The following is a 23,310-nucleotide window of genomic DNA, read 5'->3' on the forward strand; positions in this document are numbered from 1 at the left end:
AGCTAATGGGCAAACTAAGAAAGGTGTCCCCAAGTTGCCACGGGTAAAAAGGCTAAGTGATAGGCACTGCAGCCTTTCCCAGAAGACACTGTCCTCTGGGAGATATTTTTGAGGCTGAAATTACCAACACAGAAACATTATTCTGTGATTGAATGGCTAATATAATAAAACGATGATGTCAGGTTGAACCATGAAAGTCTTTAAGGTGGCCAAAGTGAAACCCCAGTTGTAAAATGATAAGTCCAGGTAGGTCAGAAAGACACTCAGGTGTGGTCATCACATTCACAGTGTGCGGATCTCTTTCTCAGGGAGACAGAATGCTCCTAAATCAGCCTCTCCACAGCAGGGGGTGACATCATGCTCCACATTTCCACTCGAGAGCCTTCCTTTTCCTGACGGCTGGGGCTGTAGGTTCCCTGAGTTGCCCTTTTGTGGGTGGCAACCACAGAAGCAACCACCACCAGAAAGAGGATCAACAGCAAGGCGGACGTCACTGAGCCAATGGCGGTGAAAATGTCCGAGATCAAGTCATCTGCCAACTGGAAGGAGTGAAATAATGGGGAGGTGAGTTATAGAGAAAAGGTAAATGTTTAGGACATGGGAACTACCCTGGAATGAAAACCAACCAGAACGCTGATGCTGCTCAGTACTGTAAAAAGACCAAGGTATGAAAGGGAAGCTTTTTTCTTATTCCCAGGTCATATGAAAATGACTATGGATGTAACAGCCAAGGTCAAGGGTCAGAAAGTGTGGCGTGAAATATCTGCTCGATTTACTCTGCGTCTTCATCTCTGTGACTGGGATCGTTCCTATGACATCAAGAGCAAAAGATACCTCCGCACTTATACTTGTAAAATAGTTCTCCATCTATACAAACACATTATTTACGGTATCTTCCCTCCCTTGCCAGAAGCTCTGGTTTTGGATTGAAGGAATAGTTGTTTTACATCCTTCTTTGGCGGGAGGTGGTGGGGGAGAAGCAACAAATTAAATTAGCTGGGAAAGATCCCGAGACAGAGCAGGGACTGCAACGTGCTGGTCCCCAGGCCCTTTCCATAGTCATCGCTTTGATTTGGATTCAATGTGACAATTGAATTGTTGTAAAAACACAGGCGCCCGATGTCGCACCAAACATCTAGAAACAGAAAACTGCACGTAGAGTCCCGTCGGGAGGATCCCGCGATCTCAGTCAGGGGCGTTGCTCCCACACAATGGTTTCTTTAATGTTCCTTCCGCTGGGTTTGCCGAGCACTTTCGAGCATTGGGTAACATGCGTCTGTGATTTAGTTGCAAGAGCAATATGAAAGGTAGGAAGCAGTCACTATGTGAATTTTTTAACTGCTTTTCAAAGAAATAGTTCTGTCACAGTAAAAGTGCGATTAAACCATTTAGCTTTCTCTGTGACCCAACCCCACATTACCAAGCCAAGCTACTGATATGTATGGAATTTTATTTGAACATCCTAGGGAATTTTAAATATCTTCACTCTCCTTAGTCTTTGTTGTTGTTGTTGTTGTTCAATGTGCCTTGATTTAAAGTATCATGCAACTAATATAATATTGTATCTCTTCATAGTGTTGTCTTGGGTGTCCTCACTACTGCTCAATGTACTTCATCGGTTTATTCATTCATTCAACAATATTTATTGACTGTCTGCTATGAACACTTCATTGAGCTGGGAAATAAACATACAAAGATAAATCAAAGTTGTTGTATGTAAGTGATGAACTATTGAGTTCTACTCTTGACACCAATATTGCATTGTATATTAACTAACTAGACTTTAAATAAAATCTGAGAAAAAGAAAAGAAAAAAAGGCAAAAAAAAAAAAAACCCAAAAAACAAACCTACACAAAGTTTGGAATCTGGAGCTCAGATTCTGGTGATGAGAGAAGAGGAGGGGACACACACACACATACGCACCAATGATCATAATACATTACAAATATAGATTATGATAGTGTCATGAATGAATTCTATTGGGGTGTAGGTGGAGTCATACTGGAATGAGGCATGTGATTGTTCATTGAAGTATGAAAGGACATACAAATATTTCAAGCAGGAAATTCTATTTGGATGGAACAGCTTGAAATAAAAAAGGCAAGGGAACATAAAAGTCCTTAGAGTTTGGGGCAACAGTAAGAAATCCAATGTGACTGAAAATATTGTCCAAGAATGTGTGTTTGAATTGGGAAAGGATTTTAAAAGCTGGCAAGAGATAGAACTGTAAAGTAGATTAAATTTACAAGAAATTTAAGTACCACACTGATATTCAGATTTTTGTCCTATAGTCAGTGGCAGGGGTGCGGGGGTGGGGGGCATTGAAGGAATCTGAGCAGCAGCATCATATGATCTGATCTGTGTTTTATTAATTTGGCTCTGGTTACAGGGTGACAGATGGTGACAGTGAAGGTGGGGAAGAGACTGGAGGTGGAGAAAATAGGAGTTTATTTTATTAGTCACGACAAGCAATGACCTAGGTCTCACTTTACCAATGGAATGAGAATTGAAGGAAAAGAATGGTTGAGGGGGATTTCTGAGGTAGAATTGCTCCCTCTCAGACTGTGTGAGGCTGGGGAACAGCAGAAGAGAGACAAGATGGCTGATGCTTCCACATTAGATGGCCGCGTGGCTGGGGACAACCTCCCCTGGGACAGGGGACCTAGGAGGAGAGAACAGGTTTGTGCAGGAAGATAAGTTCAGTTTGGGAAAAGCTAGTTTCAGAAAGCATTCAGGTATGTTGTGCTAGTAGACAGACATAATTCTTCTCTGCTCTCCACTTTTCACATTGCTGTAAAAAACTCTGGGTTGTAACCACTTTTCATCCCTCAGTTATAGGAGCTTAGGAGTTAGAGAATTTAGAATCACAAGAGTCTGTAGTTTTTGAGCAAAATGGTTTACCTCCACTACAGGGGGAGTTCTCCTGCCATACTGTGTGGCCGTCCTTTTGTGAGTCATTACATCTTATATCTGCAAAGATAGCTGTGGGCTGGGAAAAATGAATAGATTCATAGACTTGGCCTTGAGAGGTCAAAAGTCTGAGAAGGACAGATGGAATCCGACCAGCAAAAACCCTTGGTATTATCTAGGGACCTTCAGATAATGTACACTCTTGTTCCTACAATCTTGGCTTCATCTAAATCTGTCCAGTAAACTGTGTCGTCTTCCTTGGGAATAAAGAAACAAAATGAATGCAAAATAACACAAAACATGGCCTATGGTAAGTTCTCAACACATAAAAATATGACTGGCCATTTCTATGCCATTTCTCATCCTCCCTAAGTCTATTTACTTATAAAAGATAAACTAGCACTCCCTCAGTACCTTGCGGTATATGGCCAAGGGAGCCAACCTACAAACCTAATATTGCAATTCCGAGCTCCAGATAAAGGTTTTGATGAAACAGTTCGCCTAACTCTATCACATAGAGCATGTCATTAAGCTTTGGAATAAAGCTGAATGAGTAGGGTTTTGAAATCGCCTCTTGAGGGCCCTTTGCTTTTGAATTCCCATGGTTGAAAGGCCTTTTTTGCTCTGCTATTCTTCAACTGTGCTTAAAATACACAGCCCCAGAATGGATCTTTTGATAATTGAAACTGCTAGGGACTGATGAAGGCCTCCAAGCGCAGGACTGTCCTGAAAACCAGCACGGACGTCAGGCCACGCCTGCCCGGCTGGCTTGTGCCCTCACACCGCAGTTCTGAGGAACCTTCTTCTGAAAAGATAGACCCGAAATTAATTACACCTTTCGTGTAAGATGATTTTTTAATGACATGCTACAATCTGTATTCAGTTATTATGTTTGCATCTTTTTAAAATGTATATTTTACGTGTGGTTAATTGAAATTGTAATCACTTTGAATTCTGTGTTTGCAGAATAAAATAAATAGGTGTTCCTTTTTCCCCCCCTAAAGAGGATTCATTCTGAAACACTGACTGACTGGTTGTAGCCTACATATGACCCAAGGCAAAGGTACACTCTGGAATTCTGAGGGGAAACTGTCAAGCCTTATTTTGATTCTTTTCACTTGAGAGTATGCTGGAATATGCTGGAACCATACTTCCCCCCCCCCTGCTTTTTTTTTAATTTATTTATTTTAGAGAGAGAGCGAGCATGAGGTGGAGAGGCAGAAGGAGAGAAAGTCTCAAGCAGACTCCGAGCTGAGTGCAGAGCCCAATGGGGGGATCTATTCCAGGATCCTGAAATCATGACCTGAGCCAAAACCAGCAGTCAAACCCTTAACCGGCTGCACCACCCAGGCACACACCCCCCCCCCCCTTTTTTAATTCTTTAAAAGGAATTTAATACTGTGTTTCTTCTGAAGGGAGACTGGAAACAGTATGTACTTGCTAAACAAACAGAAATGGGTTTAAAAGCAGTTTTGCCACTGGTGTAGTTTACAGATAGGCTAAGTTTCCCCACCTGTGAAGTGAGGATAGGAATCACCAGGTCTCAGAATTGGTCCGAGTATTGTAGCATTTGGGCATTTAGAGAGCGGCTCACGAGGCGTGGACTCAGTCCTCATCATGGCTCCAGTTTATCATTACCCGGAGTGACCGCTCCCTGGCTGGTGTCCCTGGTCCTGCTCCCAGCCACAGACCGGCTGTTGGCAAATGTCAGCATTCAGGGCCGAGCGTGGGGACGGCGGGGGCCTGCACATTATCACCCTGGCCCATCAGGATCCACTGGCCCCTCACTAATTGATTGCTGAACAGTTCACCCTCATTTTGAAAACACAAAATGAGCTGGCCTGTCTGGAAAGAATAAGAAATGAGACCACTTCTGTCCTCAGCATCAGGATCTGCCTGTCACAATATTTAGGGCCGGTGACAGCATTCAGAAGGATGTGAAAACAATACACACATTGGCCGGAGCCTGGGAAAAAGAGAAAACATTCTAGAGTTTCTCGGGGAACTTGATCTCACATTTCCAAGTGAAAATACTGAAGCGTTGCCTTAAAGCGAGGACAGTCAAGGACTGATGTTACAGTTACCACCTGTTAGAACGTCTTTCTCTGGAGCCTGGGTTTTGTAACAGCGAAAAGTACATTTGTGGTTAAACAGTGGTGATGCTTGCGGCTTAAAATTGGCTCCTGGAAAAGACTACATGGACTGAACTACTTACAGTCCTTCCTAGAATTCACTTATACATGTTATGTAAAAATCCTTAGAGACAGTTTAAGATGGGAAGTTAAAATGTTTGAATGTGCCTGTTGACCACCAGTTACATTCCAGGTTCAGTATGTGAGTTTTTGAAACTAGTTTGTGCTGTTTTGTGTGACATGAGTAGCTAAGTAAGGCCAATATGTACTAGTATGAGAATTAGTGAAGAATGGGGAAATTACCTTAAAGATGTGTTTTTAAAAAGCTGGTTATAATATGTCACTCCTATCTATGTATCCAAAGCAAAATGAGGACATGGCTTAAGCTCTCATCCCACAAATTAACAACAAGAACAACAACAAAAAAAAAACAGAAGAACATTCCATATTTAAGACCGAGGAGAGCAGTGCTTGTGAATTACTATTGCAACAAGTAGGTCTTCCGTTTGGTGGATGTTAAAAACCTCCCACACAGACTTACGTCCTTGAACTATAGCTTATCAGTGAATTGCTAGAAACAGCCATTTCCATAGTAATATTGAATACCTGCCAGAACTCTGTTTTTAAAATTAAACTTGCTGCAGCAGCCAATTTCCAACCGTAAATACACTGTCCACTTTACAGTTATAAGGGGGGAAAATAGAGTCCGGGAAAGCCAAAAGAGAGGACTTAGGAAGTGTCCTGGCACAATGAGGGGGTGATTCAGCCAGACACGCCTCTCCCTGAATAAAAGGCTTAGTAAGGTGAACAAAGGGTGGGCATCACAGGGTTCCTGCACTTTTCCCTCGGAGTAGGGGGCAAGCATCAAGGGACAGAGGAGGGAGAGGATAGGGTGTTGAAACAGCAAGTTGAGGAGCATTCTTCTCCTTGGCATTGCTCCACCTCCTCATCCCCTGCTCTGCTTCTCCTAGAAACACGCATGCTCTCCCTGGGGATTCCTGGGGACCAGACAACGGTGAGCTCCAGCTCTCTCCCAGGACTGTGGAAGACTGCACTTAGCGTTTGAAGTCCCTCCCTGGATAAAGGACTCCTACATGAAGTCTTTCTCACTATTTCTCACCACGTAATCACACTCCCTGTGGGCCGTACTGACTGGGAGTTGTCACGACAGTCTGGGGATGGAAAAACTAGGCTGAGCTGAGAGTTTGGCCAACCCCAGCACTGGAAGGTGCTGTCCGGGGAAACTTCCCAAGTGATTTCCGTATCTGGTCTGTTGAAAAGTCTGGAATAGCTACTGTGGAAATCTGGTGTTGATCCATGGGAGGTAGAGGAGCAACAAGACCTAGATCTAGCGGAAGGCTGCATGTGTGATGTTCTAGCTCTAGTTGAAACCATCAGCCTCTTTTATGCATTAGTCCAAGAACAGCGTGTGTCCTCCCGCAGCCCTTTAGAGAAAGAGCTCGATTATTCTGAGATGTGAAATGCACTGTGACATTGATCACAAAAGGACACACTTACTCCTGCATTCAACAAATAATTATCGATCACGTACTCTGTACCAGTGGAATGCTAGTTAGAAATACAGAGGTGAGCGAAACTGTCTCTGTCTCTGCTGGTTGAGGCACTGGGTCTGTAATTCTTGCCCTGATGTCTCCAACCTCTTTCTTCCTTAAGATGCCAGATTTTAGGCAGGAGCACAGAGGAAGCTAAAAGTTTGGAGACACTGCTTTTGCATTTTTCTCTCCTTAAGCGAGTGGCGTAAGTGATAGAATCGTTTCCCTAGGAACACAGGGCTTATGAATAAAACTTCTCTCTCTCTGTCTCATACAAGAACTAAATCCCAGCAGCCCACAGTCAAGAGTTTTGTAAATTTATTGTTCCAAGATAATAGGGTCAGGGGTTTGCCAGATGTTGTGCACACAGAAACTATTTTAATTCTCTTAACAACCCAACTAGGGAGGGACGATCATTTCCTCTCACTTTCTCAAGGAGGCCTTCCCGATCACCCTCTATTTGTAATCAGCTTTATTTCTCTCTAATACACAACACCCCGAGACATCTATGTGGTTCATGCCCGTCTCCCCCACTGGAACGGAAGCTCCATCGAAGTGCAGATGCTTGTCTTCCTTGTTCCCGTCTGTCTCCCCAGTGCCTGGAACAAAGTCCGTCCCACAGAGACACTGCAATGACTGCCCTATGACAGAAGGGAGTTAAAAGCTAAAGAGCTTGTCCAGCAGCAGGCAGTGAGCTCTAGACTTCATCCACCCAGGACTTCTCCCTCTTGGGGTTCTTACCAAATGCAGACCCCAGCGCGTGTCTGGCAGGGGAACTGAAGTAACCTGTTCTCAGACTCCCGCTGCAGGGTAGGCACCGTCTCTGGGGGGCTGCCGGTCAGCACTGGTGGGGCAGGTAAGGAACGACAGAGCCCAGGAGCCAGAGGGCCATGAAGACAGTTGATATTATTCCTTTGTGTGCAATTAGCCACAAAGAATCTGTCTGTTTTTACCTTTTTCCCACCCCTTATAGCCAGGATGAAATTATCTGGTGGCACAAGCAGGAGCTGCTAGAGATGATTAAAAAAAAAAAAAAAAAAGAACAAAAACAAGCAGCCGCCCGTTATCCTTTGCTACGTGTGAAACATTCTTTTTGTGTCTGTTAGGTGAACCACTGGACATTATCTTGGCCCATTTTGGTCACAGTAAAAGTAGGTGGACAATCATACTTCCTTTCCCTTTTTCTCCCTTTTCTTTTTTCATTCCAGAGAACAGTGGCTGTTAACTAAAGACTCCGCATGTCAATGACACAGCATCGTGGGCTGCTAACATCATAGTGTGTCGGTCCTGACGCGCTTTCCCTCTTCACCACTCCACACCCAGCCCTGCTCGGACCTGAGTCCCCTACCACTCTGCTGTTTCTCTCTTCTGCATTCCCAGTCACAGCCGGGGTAAGACACGGATTTTCTTTTACGTGTCCTCTAGCCACTGTGTCTCCCCCTAGAATCTACACCATCCATCCAGCCCTATAAAAATATAAACAGCAAATAAACAATACGTAAGTAAATCACCTTGCTTACCTGGCATGGAAGACCATGGGAGCTTACTATATCAAATGTAACCATCCCAAACCTAAATTGCTAAGTTTTAAGTCATTACTTTATTCATGTCCCCCCATTTCCTTGTGAAGGACATCATCACGTACAGCCCGACTAGCACCCTGCATCCGGGCACAGCCACTCTCTTTAACTGCCCCTTCTCAGGTAGGAATCATCTGCTCTTGTCAATGCCACCTCTCCATGTTGAAACGTGCCATTTATTCAATCCTACTTCGCCTCCTTTTAGAACACCACTGGAAATTTCTTTGCGCTCTGCAAAGCCTCCCCAGGGAAGCCTATGTGTCTCTACTCCCAGAGTCTCTTACACAGCAAAGCCCAGGGCTCACCATACGTGTGAGGCCAGCTGTATCCGGGTCTACACAACATGTAGTGTGTACTTGAATGTGCTCCTGTCGTTCACTGTGGGCTTGACCAAATTCTGGCCCTCCCCTTAGGACAGTAAGGAATGAGTATCTATTTACTCTGGAACTTTTCAGTAATACAAAGTCCAGTGTTTTGCACAAAGGGGCTATTGTTATTGACTCCCACACGTGTAATGCTCATTGCTCTGTTTCATGCACTATTAAATTCTTTTCAGTCATAAGAAGAGTTCTGTATAATAGCCCAGAAAGGATGCCTGGGTGACTCAGTCAGTGAAGCGTCTGCCTTCAGCTCAGGTCACGATCTCAAGGTCCTGGAATCGAGTCCTGCATCAGGTTCCCCACTTAGCGTGGAGTCGGCTTCTCTCTCTCCCTCTCCCCTTCCCTCTGCTCATGCTTTCCCTTTCTCTCTCTCTCAGATAAATAAATAAAATCTTTTTAAAAAATAGGACAGAAAGTTGATTGGTAGTGAAATTCATTTGTTCATTTGTTCATGCGTTCATTCACTCACCCAATAAATTTTTACTGAATGCCTTCAAAGTTTCAGGCAGCATATTAGGTCCTGGGCATATGGAATTCAAAGGCATAGCCACTGTATTTTAAAAACTCACTATTTGGTGGTAGTGCCTGGGGGTTGGGGTAGCTATATAAACAACCACAGTTCCATGAGAGAGGTGTGATGTTCCAGGTGAGTGCAAAGAAAAGAAAAGGAGAAGGAAGGTGGACTTCATGACGCCCTTTAAGTTTCTCAAAGGAAGTCACTGGGACAATGAGGCAAAGAAAGGTGTTGGAGGCAGAGGGCAGCACCAGGAACCGGTGGCAGGAAGAACAAGAAGCATGGCTGGGGTGCTGGCACATTTCCTGCTTGCCTGAGAAGTTTTAGGGAGGACTATGTGCTTATGGAGACCCACAAATGCAGAAGTAGAACGAGGAATAGCAGCACATTTGTCAGCAAAGGGTTTACCCAGCCTGGGCATGGAACCCACCTCGATACTTTCCAGGATGGTTTTTGTTCCCCCGACGCCCAGTGAAGCGGAGGGGGCAAGAATCACAGGAGCAATTTCATGTGTATTCTCTGCTGGGTCTCCCCTAGCTTATATGACCTGTACCCTTCATTACAAATGTATCCACTTCAAATGTTTGCTTCTCTTTCTATTTATATGCCAAGAGACCCTCACTAACCTGGGGCTTGTAGGGCAGAAAAGGGTTTCTATTTTTTTATACCCCATCTCCACCATCATGCATGGCTTTTAGAAGGTGACTGATACCTATGTCAATTGATTTTTATACATAATTTCAAAAGCAAGAGAATATTTAGCAAATGAGTCAAAAGGCAGAGGGATTTTGAGATTAAAAGACACTAAAAAGACATGATAACTAGCAACTGAATGCAATTGATTGTATCCTGCATTGACAGCAAAATCTATAAATGACTTTATTGAGACAGTTGGAGAAATCTGACTATGGGGTGATGACAAATTTCTTGAATGTGATACCAGTATTATGGCTGTAGAAGAAGGTCTTTCTCTTTGGAGATACTTGCTGAAATAGTGATAAAATGTTAAAATGTCTGCAACCTACTTTCTAAATAGGCAGCAAAAAAAATGTGTGTGTATATACACAGAGGTAGACAACAGTAGCAAAATGTTAAAAAAAAAGTTGTCGAAGCTGGGGGAAGGGTGTACATGTGTTCATTATACAATTTTTTTCTGATTTTCCTTAGGTTTCCACTTCTTCCCCTCCTCAAAAAAAACTTGGAACAATAATATTTTTAAAGTAATGTTTACCTCCAAACGCCAAATTTGTAGACCTTGCTTTTCCACTATCTTCCTCTGCTGTTCCAGATCCTGCTGATTTCTCTCTTCTCTATATGTTTATTGCCCAGTAAATCTTGTTCCCATTGCTGGTCTTATCTCCCCTACTAGACACTAAGATATTCATGGCTTACATCATATGTTAGCTTCCTCATCGATCTGGCCCTAACCCTGTCTTCCAGCACCTAGCACAGTGCCGGGCACACAGCCAGCCTGCACGGACCTTCCCATGATCCACTGGCATCCTCATTCTTGACCTAAAAGCTGCACTTTGGCTCTTTTCTCTATCAGATTTCTTTCTTCTTTCCAACTCTGTTCAGTTGGTTCAGCTGCTATTAATTCCTTCTCACATTATGCAGGAAAAAGAGTTGCCGGATCCCTGACATCCTTATGGCTTATCACATATCCTTTTGGCAAAGGTAATCTAGTCTGTGTCCTTGTATTTATTGCCCCAAATCAAAACCAGTTGCCAAAGTAATGAAGGTCTATTGGTTTGTGTTGACTTAATCCATGTCAGAGGAGCTTTAGGAGCATATAAGGATAATTTGACCAGCAAAAGGAAAGCCATAAAAATGATCAAAAAGCCAATAGATATGCTGAGAACACCAAGCTTATTTTACTGAGGATTTATGGCCAACTTATCAGAAAATTATTTGGTCCAAGTCTACATTTGAGTAAGTCCCTCAGTAATTCAGCAGAGTTTCCAGCCTCTGGAAGAAAATCGCCTCCTATAATGAGATGCCCCCGTCACCCCTTCCTTGCAGCACACAGAGTTCAATTTTCAACAGTTGCGAGACCGCAGTAAATCCAGCTTTGGAATAACCAGTCCCGCTTATGCTTCAGACCTGCGTTGAATTACCAGAGCATGAAGGGCCACTGGCCCCATCCCTCCTGACATACCTGTAGAAGTGTTTATGAGTCAAACAGAACCGAAACATCCGACATCCCCCAGATGGGCAGCAGGGCCACCTCTGGCTGTGTCCCAGCTGAAGGGGATGCCAAATCACCAGGCCCCACCACACGGTCAGCTGTGCCCGGGCCCGACTCTGGAGGTTGTATTTTATTGACCAAACTCAAATTGGCTTCCCTTTGTGGAGGTGATAAAGTGTGGCATCAAGTCACCCATGTAAAATATATTACTTTTACTTGGGCAGCTTGTCATTGAAGTCCTTGTTTATATAATCTATTGTATCATTTACTCTATTCTTATTTTAAAAAGCAAACATAGAAATAAAAACCCTTTCTTCCAGCGTTTCATTGATGAATGTCTCTACCCTGCACCTTCTCTTAAATAATCTCCTAAGTAGCCATTTCGATTGTCATTGTCTGTTTACATCAAATTATTGGACTTTCAGTTTCAAAGTCTGCCTAGTGCAAGATGAAAGACACATAGCATGCTTTAATGGGGGTCCTTTAACTGCACAGCCTTCTCTGTCCAAAATAGTTGGAGACATGGTATGTCTAAAGAGAGATGGATACTGTGAGACTGAGACTGGTCAGATCCCAAGTGAACATTACTAAAATTTATGAGTTTGTAAGCAACTTAAAACACCAAGGTATCTTACAGCCAGCAAAGATAGGAAACTTCACATTGTGAAGATTTATATTAAAATAGTATTTAGACATAATAAAAAAATAAAATAAAATAGTATTTAGTTTTAGAAATAAAGAATTCTTTCAGAAGTCAGGTTTTCAAATTCCAAATAAGCCATTTGGTAAAAGTCTGTAGGTTTTTAAATTGGCAAGATTAACACACACACACACACACACACAGGAAAACCTTATGTTTGACTTTGTTAACAGTCTACCTAAATGCCCAAGAACACAAATGGGGAAAAGGATATATTTATATTAGTAATGAGGAATGTAAAGCAATCTTTTTTGGGGAGACAAAAATAAAGTCTAACAGCATTTTCCTATTAGTTTAAAAATATAGCCAAACTAAAATTACCCTAACTCTAGGTATAAATTCAGCACAGAATTTAATAGATTATTATAAAATTAGATCAGACAATGTAACTGAGATGGTTACTTTGTACCTTTGGGTCTCTATCTAAGTATATACATTAATTATAATATTAAAAATGTCTGCATTATCTTTTGAAATAATAGTTTAGGAGATCCTTGCCAGAAAAGACAGGTCTTGGACGTGCCAAGTATTCTGTTCCTTTCCTACAAAAGGCTCAAAGGAGAAATCACATGTAGACTCCTCTTCTCCTTCTGCCATGGACTAATTTTTAGTGATTTTTTTTAGTATTTTAGTAAAATAGAAGGTCAGATTCTCTGTTTCCTACCCAGTTTGTAGATCAATTTAGGAAGAAATGAAATAACCCAGCTAAAGTATTTGATTATATTTTACTTCTATAATTTACTATTAATATTCTCAAAATGTAAGGAGATTTTTTTTTCAGGATAATCTTTGTTGATTACTGCATTTTTTCATATCCTGTATCATATTGACATTGGAATGATATACATTTTTTTCTGAATTCTGAAGTGACTGCCAGAAGAATATTCCTCTTATTAACTTAAATAATCTAAATCAAAAGGAAATTTTTGTTTTCTAAACTCCCCAAGAGACTTGGAAGTGAGAATTCAAATTTTAAATGAAGCTTCCTCAATGTTGTGATGCAGTACATCTCTTTCCTCTTTTTCCCACACCCCAGAATAGCACTCCTCTCCCCGCTTTAAAAAAAATATTTCCCTTGAGTCTGTAACTTTTCTATTCAATCACCATTTAGATTACTTGTCCTCAGGGATAGGACTGTGTTAAGAGCCTCAGGAAGAAAACCGTGATTAGTCACTAGGCTTGAAAGACCCTCCCCAATTCTGTTTACAAGGACAGATGCCAATCCTCCAAACGTGCTCAGTACTCATGTTCTTTTCAGGGTCATTCTGCTTGCACAGCACAGATTAAACACACAGCCTCAGTATTTTCAGTGTTGTGAGGAGATGCATTTACATTCCACTGACAGCACTGGGTGTAAAAGGAAGCCATCTGCTGTGATTTAACAACACAAGGAGTAGCTACAAGTTTGGGAAGAGAAAAGGAGTCACAACATAGCTCCACTCAGCCAAGCACTCCCCTTCGTGTGGGAGGCCTGAGGACACACCACCTCCACATTCAAAGGCATCTTTATTCTTTTTTTTTTTTTAAAGATTTTATTTATTTATTAGAGAGCAAGCGAGAGAGAAACAGCATGAGAGGGGAGAGGGGAGAGGGTCAGAGGGAGAAGCAGACTCCCCGCCGAGCCGGGAGCCCCATGTGAGACTTGATCCCAGGACCCCAGGATCATGACCTGAGCTGAAGGCAGTTGCTTAACCAACTGAGCCACCCAGGCGCCCAGGCATCTTTATTCTTAAGTGGGTCATAGAAGTTGGTCCTCCATCAAATGGTTTCATTGTATCTTTTACTGACATTTGTTTGCTAGGATTTTTGAGGGCTCTTTTCCTAGTCTCGGGAATGTAGAATAGATGCATAATTCTACCGGGAAGATGACATCCTGGTTTTGATTATTTGGGCAATCAATCTTCTCGATATCTAGTTCATTTTGTACAGTGGGATTACCTGTAAAATACTTTGGAACTAGAAGGTGATACACAGGGAAAAAGGAAAAGTAATTAAAATTGGGGGATTTAATAGGTTCATGGCATTTTACATGCATTTCATCTTAATCTTCACAACAACCTAATGATGCAAAGATGACTGCCCTTATTTAAAAGATGATTTAAGCAATTTGTCCAAAGTCACATGGCTTTTAAGCAGCAGACCTAGCATCCAAATTGTCAGAGCTTGTTCAGTGATGCACAGACGCATCCTAGGTAATGTACGATATGGCGGTGGCCTCAAATCTACCCTCAATTTCAACTCTGTTACCTTTAGCTGACATATTTACACACAGAGACTAGAATAATAATGCTGATTTTATCTTTCAGATCTCTTACTATGTACAATGCTTATCTAACAAGCCATGCATCCCTGCTTATCAATGTTTGCTTACTCTTTTCTGTTAGGACTTTGCATGTAAGAATTCGCTTCAGTAAAGCCGTCTGATGGATGGGCAGGGCTTTGTGAACTCTCGGAAGGTGACTAGCACACAGTAGGTGTCTGGGAGGCAAGCTGCTTCTATAAACAGCACCTGCATAGACCTTGAAAAAATCAGGAGGAGAACAAAGAAAAGGACCCATAATTCACAACTTTGAGTCCTATGCTTTTAACACCCCAGCATGTCTATCAAGAAGTAAAATAACTAAACAATGCAGACAATCTCCCAGGGTTGTTGCTTGTATAAAACAGCCATGTGCTTACTCTCTCGTTCTAACACAATGTTACCAGGCAATGATTAAGAAGGTAGCTGTTTCAGGGCTTCACAGTGTCAGGAAACAAGGTATCAAGCCAACAACTCCCTTTTTAGGTGCAGCACTTAGATTGCAGCCATGTATTGCTTCCAACTGTAAATATTAACGGTGAAGAAAAGAAAGAGATCTTCATTGGCTCCGGGCTGCCTGAGCTCAGCATATTATATGACACCCTGGCCTTATTTGCTGAGATATAGATAATTGTACTTCTTGTTAACAAGTTTCCATGTATTTTTTACTCCATCAGCAGGTTCTTGAATCAATGCCTAGATTAGGTTTGACTAACATCAGCACAATTTGACTTTGATAGAAAGTTTGAAATTTATGCATAATTAAAAATTGTACATCCATTTGCTAATCTCCAAGTACAAGTAGCTAATCCTTTTGGATGCCACGGCGTTTAAACCTGGTTCTCAAAACACGCTGGTACCCTTGCCTCTGGCTGGAATGAAGGAGGCCATAATGTGTTTAGGACCCTGGGGAACATTTAGTAGCAAACTAAGGAAGCTTTCCCATTTCACCCATTGCCTGAGGATTGAAGGCTTCCATGACCATGGAGAACCGCAGAGTTGTTTTTATACTCCTTTTGAGACACTAAATTTCAAAACCATTGGAGTTCCTATTTTCTTATAGATAGAAAAAAATGGCCTCAACATTATTTATGTGAAAACGTGCCCACATATTTCACTACCTATAGTGCCTGAATTCAATAAATGCCAGTTGATGAGGATGGTGATACAGGAGCCCCTGAAATGCACTTAAGCTGTCTCATTGCAATGGCACATGACCACCTATATAAAAAGTCTGATGCAAGAAGGTTATCCTACACCACCACTAGAAAATCAAGAAAGACAAAACTGCATGTATATAAAATGTTATAAAGTCTAACTACGTTTATTTATAAGAACATACTTTTATTTTATGTAGCAAAAATTCTAACTGGCATATTCTCCACATGGATTCCTTCAATTCAGGGCATACTATACTTCTGCCTTAATGTAGGATTTCAAGATCCATACTGTTCTATATTTGCAAAGCTGTATTCAAACAAAATATACCACCTTTTCCTCCTCTGTCAACTTCAGAGTTCATGACATATCGTAGGTGCTCAAAATTTTTTGAACTGAGTCGATAACTTACATGGCATAATTTAAACAAATGCAAAAACAGATGACTCACCATAATTGATGAGCAGCTCCCGAGAGAGCCAGGTGATAATTGGGATACTTGCCAGCTAGAGAGGAAAGCTCTAGAGATCCATGCACCCCAATCTGGACCTCACTTTGAATGAAGAATGTAGTAAGAGTTTGTGATGCTGATTGCAATCCGGGTTCACTGGAATGAATAAATCAGTGAACAAATCCTTAAAAAGGAATTGAACCAAAGATGGTGTCCTTCCTTTATCCCGCTCTGGCTAACAGTGCTCTGTAAGTCAATAATCAAGACACAGCCTACTCTTTTATTCTAACAGGTAGCCACATAGATGTTTTGCCCTTATGTACCTGCCCATCACCTTCATGGTTCTCATAACGCATCCCAGGCTCTTTACGTCCCAGAATGCCTCTTGAAAAAGGTGTGCATTTTCTTCCTCAAAGGAGCAATGGTCCATATTCCCCGGTCATGACAAGAATTCTGTCTCAGGGCAGAAGACAAATTATACAGTTATATAGAATCTGTACCTCTTCAGCTCACCCCACGAGGTGAATGTGAGGCTCAATGCTATTACTTAAGGTTCTGCAAATAAATATTTAAATCGAGGTGCTTATAGTGGTTTCTATAATTTTCTATAATTCAGGAGCATTTATAATGGCAATTAGGTGGCAATGGAGTTCTATCAGCCCAAATACACACAACCTTTCACCTCAAGGAGCAGCCAATTGGGATAATTTACATACTACCAGCTGTTAATATCTTTAGCATTCACAGGACCTAATGGCAAAAATAAATAGATACTGGATCCCATTAGGGACATAGAGCGGATTTACAATCTCTTTCCCATTTACATTCCTCATTTGCTCCCCCCGAGCCGTTCTTCCAAAAATTCCACCGAGCTCCCTGGGTATTGCTGGTTTCATGAAAAACTTGTGTTTTTATAAATCATTTGTAATGGTATCTATTTTAAACACTCATTTACAACTGAGAAATGTTAACATTTCTAAAATTTTCAGGGAGGGCGGTCTGCTTAAAAACAGTCTCTAAGTGTTGCACTTGACAAATTAAGAAACGAAACCCAAGATTGTGTATTAGAGAAAAGGACAAGGGTTTGAGTTTTGATGAAGTGCCTGACACTTGTTTAGTTAATGATTCGTTAACTTGTTCAGGCCTTAGTTTTGGCACCTGTAGATTGGAAATTACACCTCTATGGTTAGGATTAAATGAGGCATCGCGTGCTGGCTGCTTTTGGTCATGAGGATAAGTCCCTATCGGAGAAGGCAGAGCTGCAGGCAGAAGAGGCGCCATGAACATCCCGGTCACCTGAAGCCTTGAGCAGCGGGGTTTCTCGTGCACTGAGCTGTTAATTCCCTGCCGACAGTTAAGGGCTCACTGTCAGAGTCTCCTGGCTTCCTTAGCTTTGAAAATGGATTGCACTAATCACAAAAATGTTCAAACCACTTACTGCTAGATATAGGATCCATTTTATATTGATCTGCTCAATGAGGCATGGTTTTTTTTAAACAAATATTTTATGTATTTATTTGTCCGAGAGACAGAGGGAGAGGCAGGCAGAGGGAGAAGCAGGTTCCCCGCTGAGCAAGAAGCCCCATACGGAACTCAATCCCAGGACCCCGGGATCATGACCTGAGCCGAAGGCAGATGCTTAATGACCGAGCCACCCTGGCGCCCCAATGAGGCATTGTTTGAAGTGAATAAATATAATTTTTGATTTTATATACTTTAGGATGATGAGAAATAACATTTTGTGTATTGCCCCAAAGACTCTTTTTTAGTGGTGATCTAGGGAATTTGCTCAATTTTTACTGAAGGGAGACTTAATCTGATTATACTTGAACCTCCTCAGACCAAAACATCACAGGCCTGAAAATCCTCAATTAATGAATAAGAACTTTAGAAAGATTCAAATGAAGTTTGTTTCTTTTTTTTTTTTTAAAGGTGCTTAAAGCAAGACTTAGTAATAAAACTATGCCCACAGAAAACTTTTAATTAGCCGAAATAAAAAATTGGGTTAAAGAATACCTGCCTTGGGGCACCTGGGTGGCTCAGTAGGTTAAGTGTCTGGCTTTGGCTCAGGTCATGATCCCAGGGTCCCGGGATTGAGCCCCCGTCGGGCTCCCTGCTCAGTGGGAAGTCTGCTTCTCCTTCTCCCTCTGCCCATCCCCCCTGCTCGTGCGCTCTCTCTCTCTCTCTCAAATAAATAAATAAAATCTTAAAAAAAGAATACCTCCTTTTATAGACTAGTTAAACCCAATCGCCCCCCACCACCCACCAAAACCTGCTCAATGAAGACTCCTTGTCGGTACAACATTATACAGAAAAAATAATTTCTGGAACAAGGAATAGTTTGTATTGGTTTGGATTCCAATAGGAAAGAATAAGTCTAAGAATGTCACTGGGGAGCTTTCATTAATTAAATAAAACCATCATTAAAGAAAGCTGCTACCATTTTTGGGGTAAGCCCCTTCTAGTGAGAAAGTGAGTGGCGGCTCCCAGGTGATTCTGACAGGAAATAGCTCAGAGGAAAACATAGCACCGGCCTAAATCACCAAATTATGGAACAACTCTTCCTTCTGTGGCTGGATTTTAAAAGAAGCTTGAGCGATTTAATCTACAATCTAGCACTACCCTTCATCCGTCCAATTTTCTATCCCGTTACTTGCCAGCATCCTTTGCCTGTTCCAGGCAGACCTCTCCACTTTCCCGAGTTCATGTCACCCAAATTTCTTCCCTCTATCACGTCTTTATTTATGACCTTTATTCTCTCTTGAATGCTCTCCCATTTTCTGTCCGCCAAATAATCTTTCTCATATTTCATGGCCTAGCTTAATTCCCATATGCTCCATGGAAACTTCCCCTCTTGTAACAGCTCATAGTGACCAAAATTACGTGACTCCATCCTGTGCTTTTCACTCGGGAACAAAATTAGGGCTTAATTCTTTTCAACATGTCTTATTTTTTTTTTCCTCTGAATCTAGATTATAGTTTTCTTGAAGTTAGGGTAGTCGGGACTATATATTCTATTTCCCTGACCCCCTGCCCTGGCCCTCTCTCCCTCCGTCCTACCCATTGTCAGACACGTCGTCGAAACAACGTGTGCATGGAAGGGTCACTTTGGGAAACGACTCTCCTTCTCTCAGTTGCCGGGGAGAGGCAGAAGGCCCGCAGCCACTGACGAGAAGACCGGGCACCGCACTTCCTGCTGAGAGGCCCAGAATGTCCGTCTGTCCAGCCAGGAGCAGTTATTACAGGGCAGGTGCCTTAGAGGGGAGACGAGCTGGCAAGGGGGAGGTGGGACTGGGCAGCACAAATCCTTCAGGCTCCACTGAATTCGGAAAAGGGAGAACATTTGGAAATGTCTGTGGAAGGATTTTCTGACCAGCGGTTTTGTAAAAAACAATGGTAAGCTCTGGTCTCCCTGATGATGCTTTTGGGGCAAACACAGAAGATTCCATCTAGGTCCCCAAGCTCCTGGGGCTGCCGGAGAGCTCTTTCCACTAGTGACCTCCTCTGGCTCCTTCCTGGATCCTCCTTGTTCTCCTGGCACCAGCTACTTTTCCTAAGCATATTTTCCCCTTTCATGGCTTCGGGCCTTTCCGACAATCTTTACGATTTTGTTTATTATCATTGGGGGGCCAGTGCCATAAATTTCCTTCCTTCTCTCCAATCTCTAAGCCCTGCTCCATGATCCCTGTGGAAGTCTGTAGTTCTGACGGCGGCTTCTCAGGTTTTCCTTTCTCAAACCCTCACACATATCAAAGTGGAGTTATAGAAAGAAGAACTAATAGTCAAAGCCGCAGATAATTATACACATACTGTGGCTTTTCTACTAGGAATAAAGACTTGGGCATTCCGAGCTCTCTTTGCTCACAGGCACACAACTTTACTTGTGGCTTAATTTCTTCAGTGAAAAACAGTGTAATTAACACTTTGGTAACAATCAAACGAAACAAAACAAAAACACTTCGGGGTGGAGGGCGGGGTGGGGGGGAATGCTCTTTGTGTTTAACTAGGAAAATTCCTGCTCATTCTTTAAGACCTGGATCATGTATCTTGTGTGTGAAACTTCTTTTCTCCCCACCTCTGGAAACATCCTCATTTCCTCTTCTGTGCGAACCACATACCATTCCTTCCCCCAGTCATTTACTTCCTCAGTAAATACTGAAGCACCTGCTCTATCAGGCACCATGGCCAGGCACTGAAGTTACAAAGGTAAACAAGACATTTTTTGTGCCTTCCTGTAGCTCACAGCATGGAGGACAAGGCAACAAATAACTTATTGCAGTGTTGCTCATTGGTTAGAGGTAAACACAACCCATAATGTGGATGGTTTACTGCCACTTCTGAGCTGGATATTCTTGGGAAAGTTACCTAAGCTCTCCCTGACTTTGGGTTCTCCTCAGTAGAATGGGAAAATACTATTACCTAAGTCTTCAGACTTTTGTGAATGATAAATAAGATAATGTGTGTAATAACCTTAGCACCCAGTGCCTGGCTCAGAGTAAGCACTCCACAAATAGGGAATGTTATGATAGAGGATAGAGGTGCACTTGGGATGGCGTGGAAACGTAACGACACTCCCAGTAACTGATTGCGTAGGGGAGAGGAGCAAGGAAGGTTTCACCGGCAAGGTTTGAGAACATACATATTTGACTAGGCAAGGAGGAATGAAATGAGGATTGAAGCTCAAAAAGAAATAAGCAACATATCCTTTAAAATGTCTTTTTTCAAGGTTGCAACAGTGGTTGAGTCTTACTTGCTGTAGAGAAGATGAGTTAAGAGGACATGGATTTTAATAATTCAACCATATTTATCTTTGAGGAGAAGTTACGCTCCTCTCCCCAGCCACTAAGATTTTGAGGGGCTCTGTCCATCTGATAAAATGGAAGGCTTTCCTAAAAGCAAACATAAAGTCAAATTAAATGTATCCCTGAGGGCTGCTCTGAGAGTCTCTTTGGGTGTCCATGTGATTATGTTACAGGTGTGAGCCCATGTCTTTATGGATCTAAGCTTCCTCTGGGATTGGCTCAGGAAAAAGCCAATTTATATCAAATTCTACTTCAGCATAAATAATAGGGTTTCTGTGCATTTGGTATTTGGATGGAAATATTCCCTTAATGGAGAGTGTGAATCACTTATCCTTAAGACAATCTCATTACCAAAGTGGTTACTAATGACCGAGACTTGCCTTTTGCATTTTGCAAAATTGGTAGGAAAAAATGGGCCAACTTTCTGTACTTAATATGTACTATCACTTTCATTAATTTCAATAACTGTGGGGCAAGTTGAATACATATACCACAGTTGAATACATATACACACACGATTCTCTAAGCTAGAAACTGCCACTTTGAATGTACTTCAGAAACACTCATTATATCAGTAAGTTAGTGAATATTTACTGAGTACCTATTATATCCATAACTTGATGCTGGCTGTTAAAAATTCAAAGGAAAGGGGGAGGGTATGTGCTATGGTGAGCGCTGTGAATTGTGCAAGACTGTTGAATCACAGATCTGTACTTCTGAAACAAATAATGCAACATATGTTAAGAAAAAAGAAAAAGAAGAAGATAGCAGGAGGGGAAGAATGAAGGGGAGTAAGTCGGAGGGGGAGACGAACCATGAGAGACGATGGACTCTGAAAAACAAACTGAGGGTTCTAGAGGGGAGGGGGTGGAGGGATGGGTTAGCCTGGTGATGGGTATCAAAGAGGGCACGTTCTGCGCGGAGCACTGGGTGTTATGCACAAACAATGAATCATGGAACACTACATCAAAAACTAATGATGTAATGTATGGTGATTAACATAGCAATAAAAAAATTAAAAAAAATTCAAAGGAACATTTTACTTTTATTTGTAGGTCTTGTTGGTTAAGATTTTATTGATTTGTCAGAGAGAGAGAGAGAGAGAGACAGAGAGACAGAACACAAGCAGGGGGAGGGGCAGGCAGAGGGAGAGGGAGAAGCAGGCTCCCTGCTGAGCAGGGAGCCCTATGCGGGGCTCCATCCCAGGACCCTGGGATCATGACCTGAGCCGAAGGCAGACGCCTAACCGACTGAGCCACCCCGGCGCCCCAGAACATTTTACTTTTAAAATGTTTTTTTTTCCCTGAGTTTTAGGTTGTCAACTCAAGTGATTTCAGTCATTTATCAGGCACAACTATGTACTTTACCACTCTGAATAACAAATATACTGGTACCTTAGTTTTCCTTTATAGCATAATCTTGCTATCTGCATAGGTTTATCAAAGAAATACTAGGGGAAATGGGTGGAAGTAATATATATTCAGAGCCATATGTGGAACTAAATTAAACTCAGGTAGACAATGAGACAATTATGAATATGTTTTCCAAGTGATCAAATACATTTCACTGCAAATGCCCATTTGTTTTTGGATGAGCTGTATTAATATGTTTCTTCCTTTCTGTATACAATTAGTTTCCAATAGATTTCTACAGTTTACATGCAACAGTCTGTGATTCGGAAATTATAATTATGAGTAAGGGATAATAGCCATGATCTTTATGCTCTTTAAGAAATAAAGAATTTTTTGTTTTTACAAAGGTTAGGAAAATAATATGCATACAGTCCACAAATATGTATTATGAGTCAAGAAAGTTTTCAGTAGAAATAATATTAAAGTAATTACTAATTCCAAGTCAGTTATCTTGATATTTAAAAGTGCTCACATGTTAAATTCCCTTGAGTGTACCTACTTTTCTGTATGTCATTCCATTTGCTCTCACAAAAAAGATCAGCTATGGATTCAATGAGCCGAAGCCTCATTTCCTAAAGGGAATATAAGTCATTCAAGAAGAAAAGCCATATTACATAAGAATCTGCACTCTCCGTTTGTAAAAATTAAAATTTAGGAAAAATTAAATTCACATAATGTCGAACCAGACAACAGCATGATATTTGATTGCATACCAGCAGTTTTCAGTTTGGTTGATCACAGCTCTGTTCTGCATAGATGGAACCAATGCCAAAGTTCTTCTTGAGTATAAAACAAGGAAGATAATTCAAGAAAATGGTAACTAACAAGATGCAACTGACCTCATTGTTTGCTTTGAGTCACTTGGCCAACTAATTGGTTTGTATCATGTACATCTCATTTCTGAAATGATCTATAATAGACCTCAACCACATTTTGAAGAGAATGGAAGCGTATCCAGGGAAACATAATGCATTCCCTCTAGGGCAATAACTAGGCTATATCTCAGTTTGCACAGAACAATATCAGCGTAGGCTGTTGTTCCAGCATGATTATTAATAGTTCTTGCTTTCGCTCTCAAAATACCTCAGTCCAACAATAAATAGTGTGGTCACCCTTGTCATAACCAACATACGTCATTATGGGCACATTTCAAATATCTTCATGATTTACAAAGTTGTAAAACTATATGGGTGGAGCTATACACAGAAGTCACTCAGTTCCCCTTCTTAA

At 41.7% G+C, this 23,310-nt stretch overlaps 1 protein-coding gene across 4 annotated transcripts in view; it reads right to left on the reverse strand.

Annotated features, from left to right (window-relative positions):
- Nucleotides 1–323: 323 nt before the first annotated feature.
- The window catches only part of CRB1 (crumbs cell polarity complex component 1), a 211,892-nt gene continuing 188,905 nt past the window's right edge, over nt 324–23,310 (reverse strand). For all 4 annotated transcript variants that reach the window (XM_088016844.1, XM_028120378.2, XM_028120379.1 and 1 more), the window contains one exon: nt 324–539. In XM_088016844.1, coding sequence (XP_087872970.1) covers nt 324–539 — 216 coding nt within the window. The remainder of the gene's footprint in view (nt 540–23,310) is intronic.

Source organism: Eumetopias jubatus, unplaced genomic scaffold (assembly GCF_037043125.1).
Source record: "Eumetopias jubatus isolate StellerSeaLion01/CBP00866 unplaced genomic scaffold, mEumJub1_p1.0 scaffold_12, whole genome shotgun sequence".
In the NCBI taxonomy this organism is placed as follows: domain Eukaryota; kingdom Metazoa; phylum Chordata; class Mammalia; order Carnivora; family Otariidae; genus Eumetopias; species Eumetopias jubatus.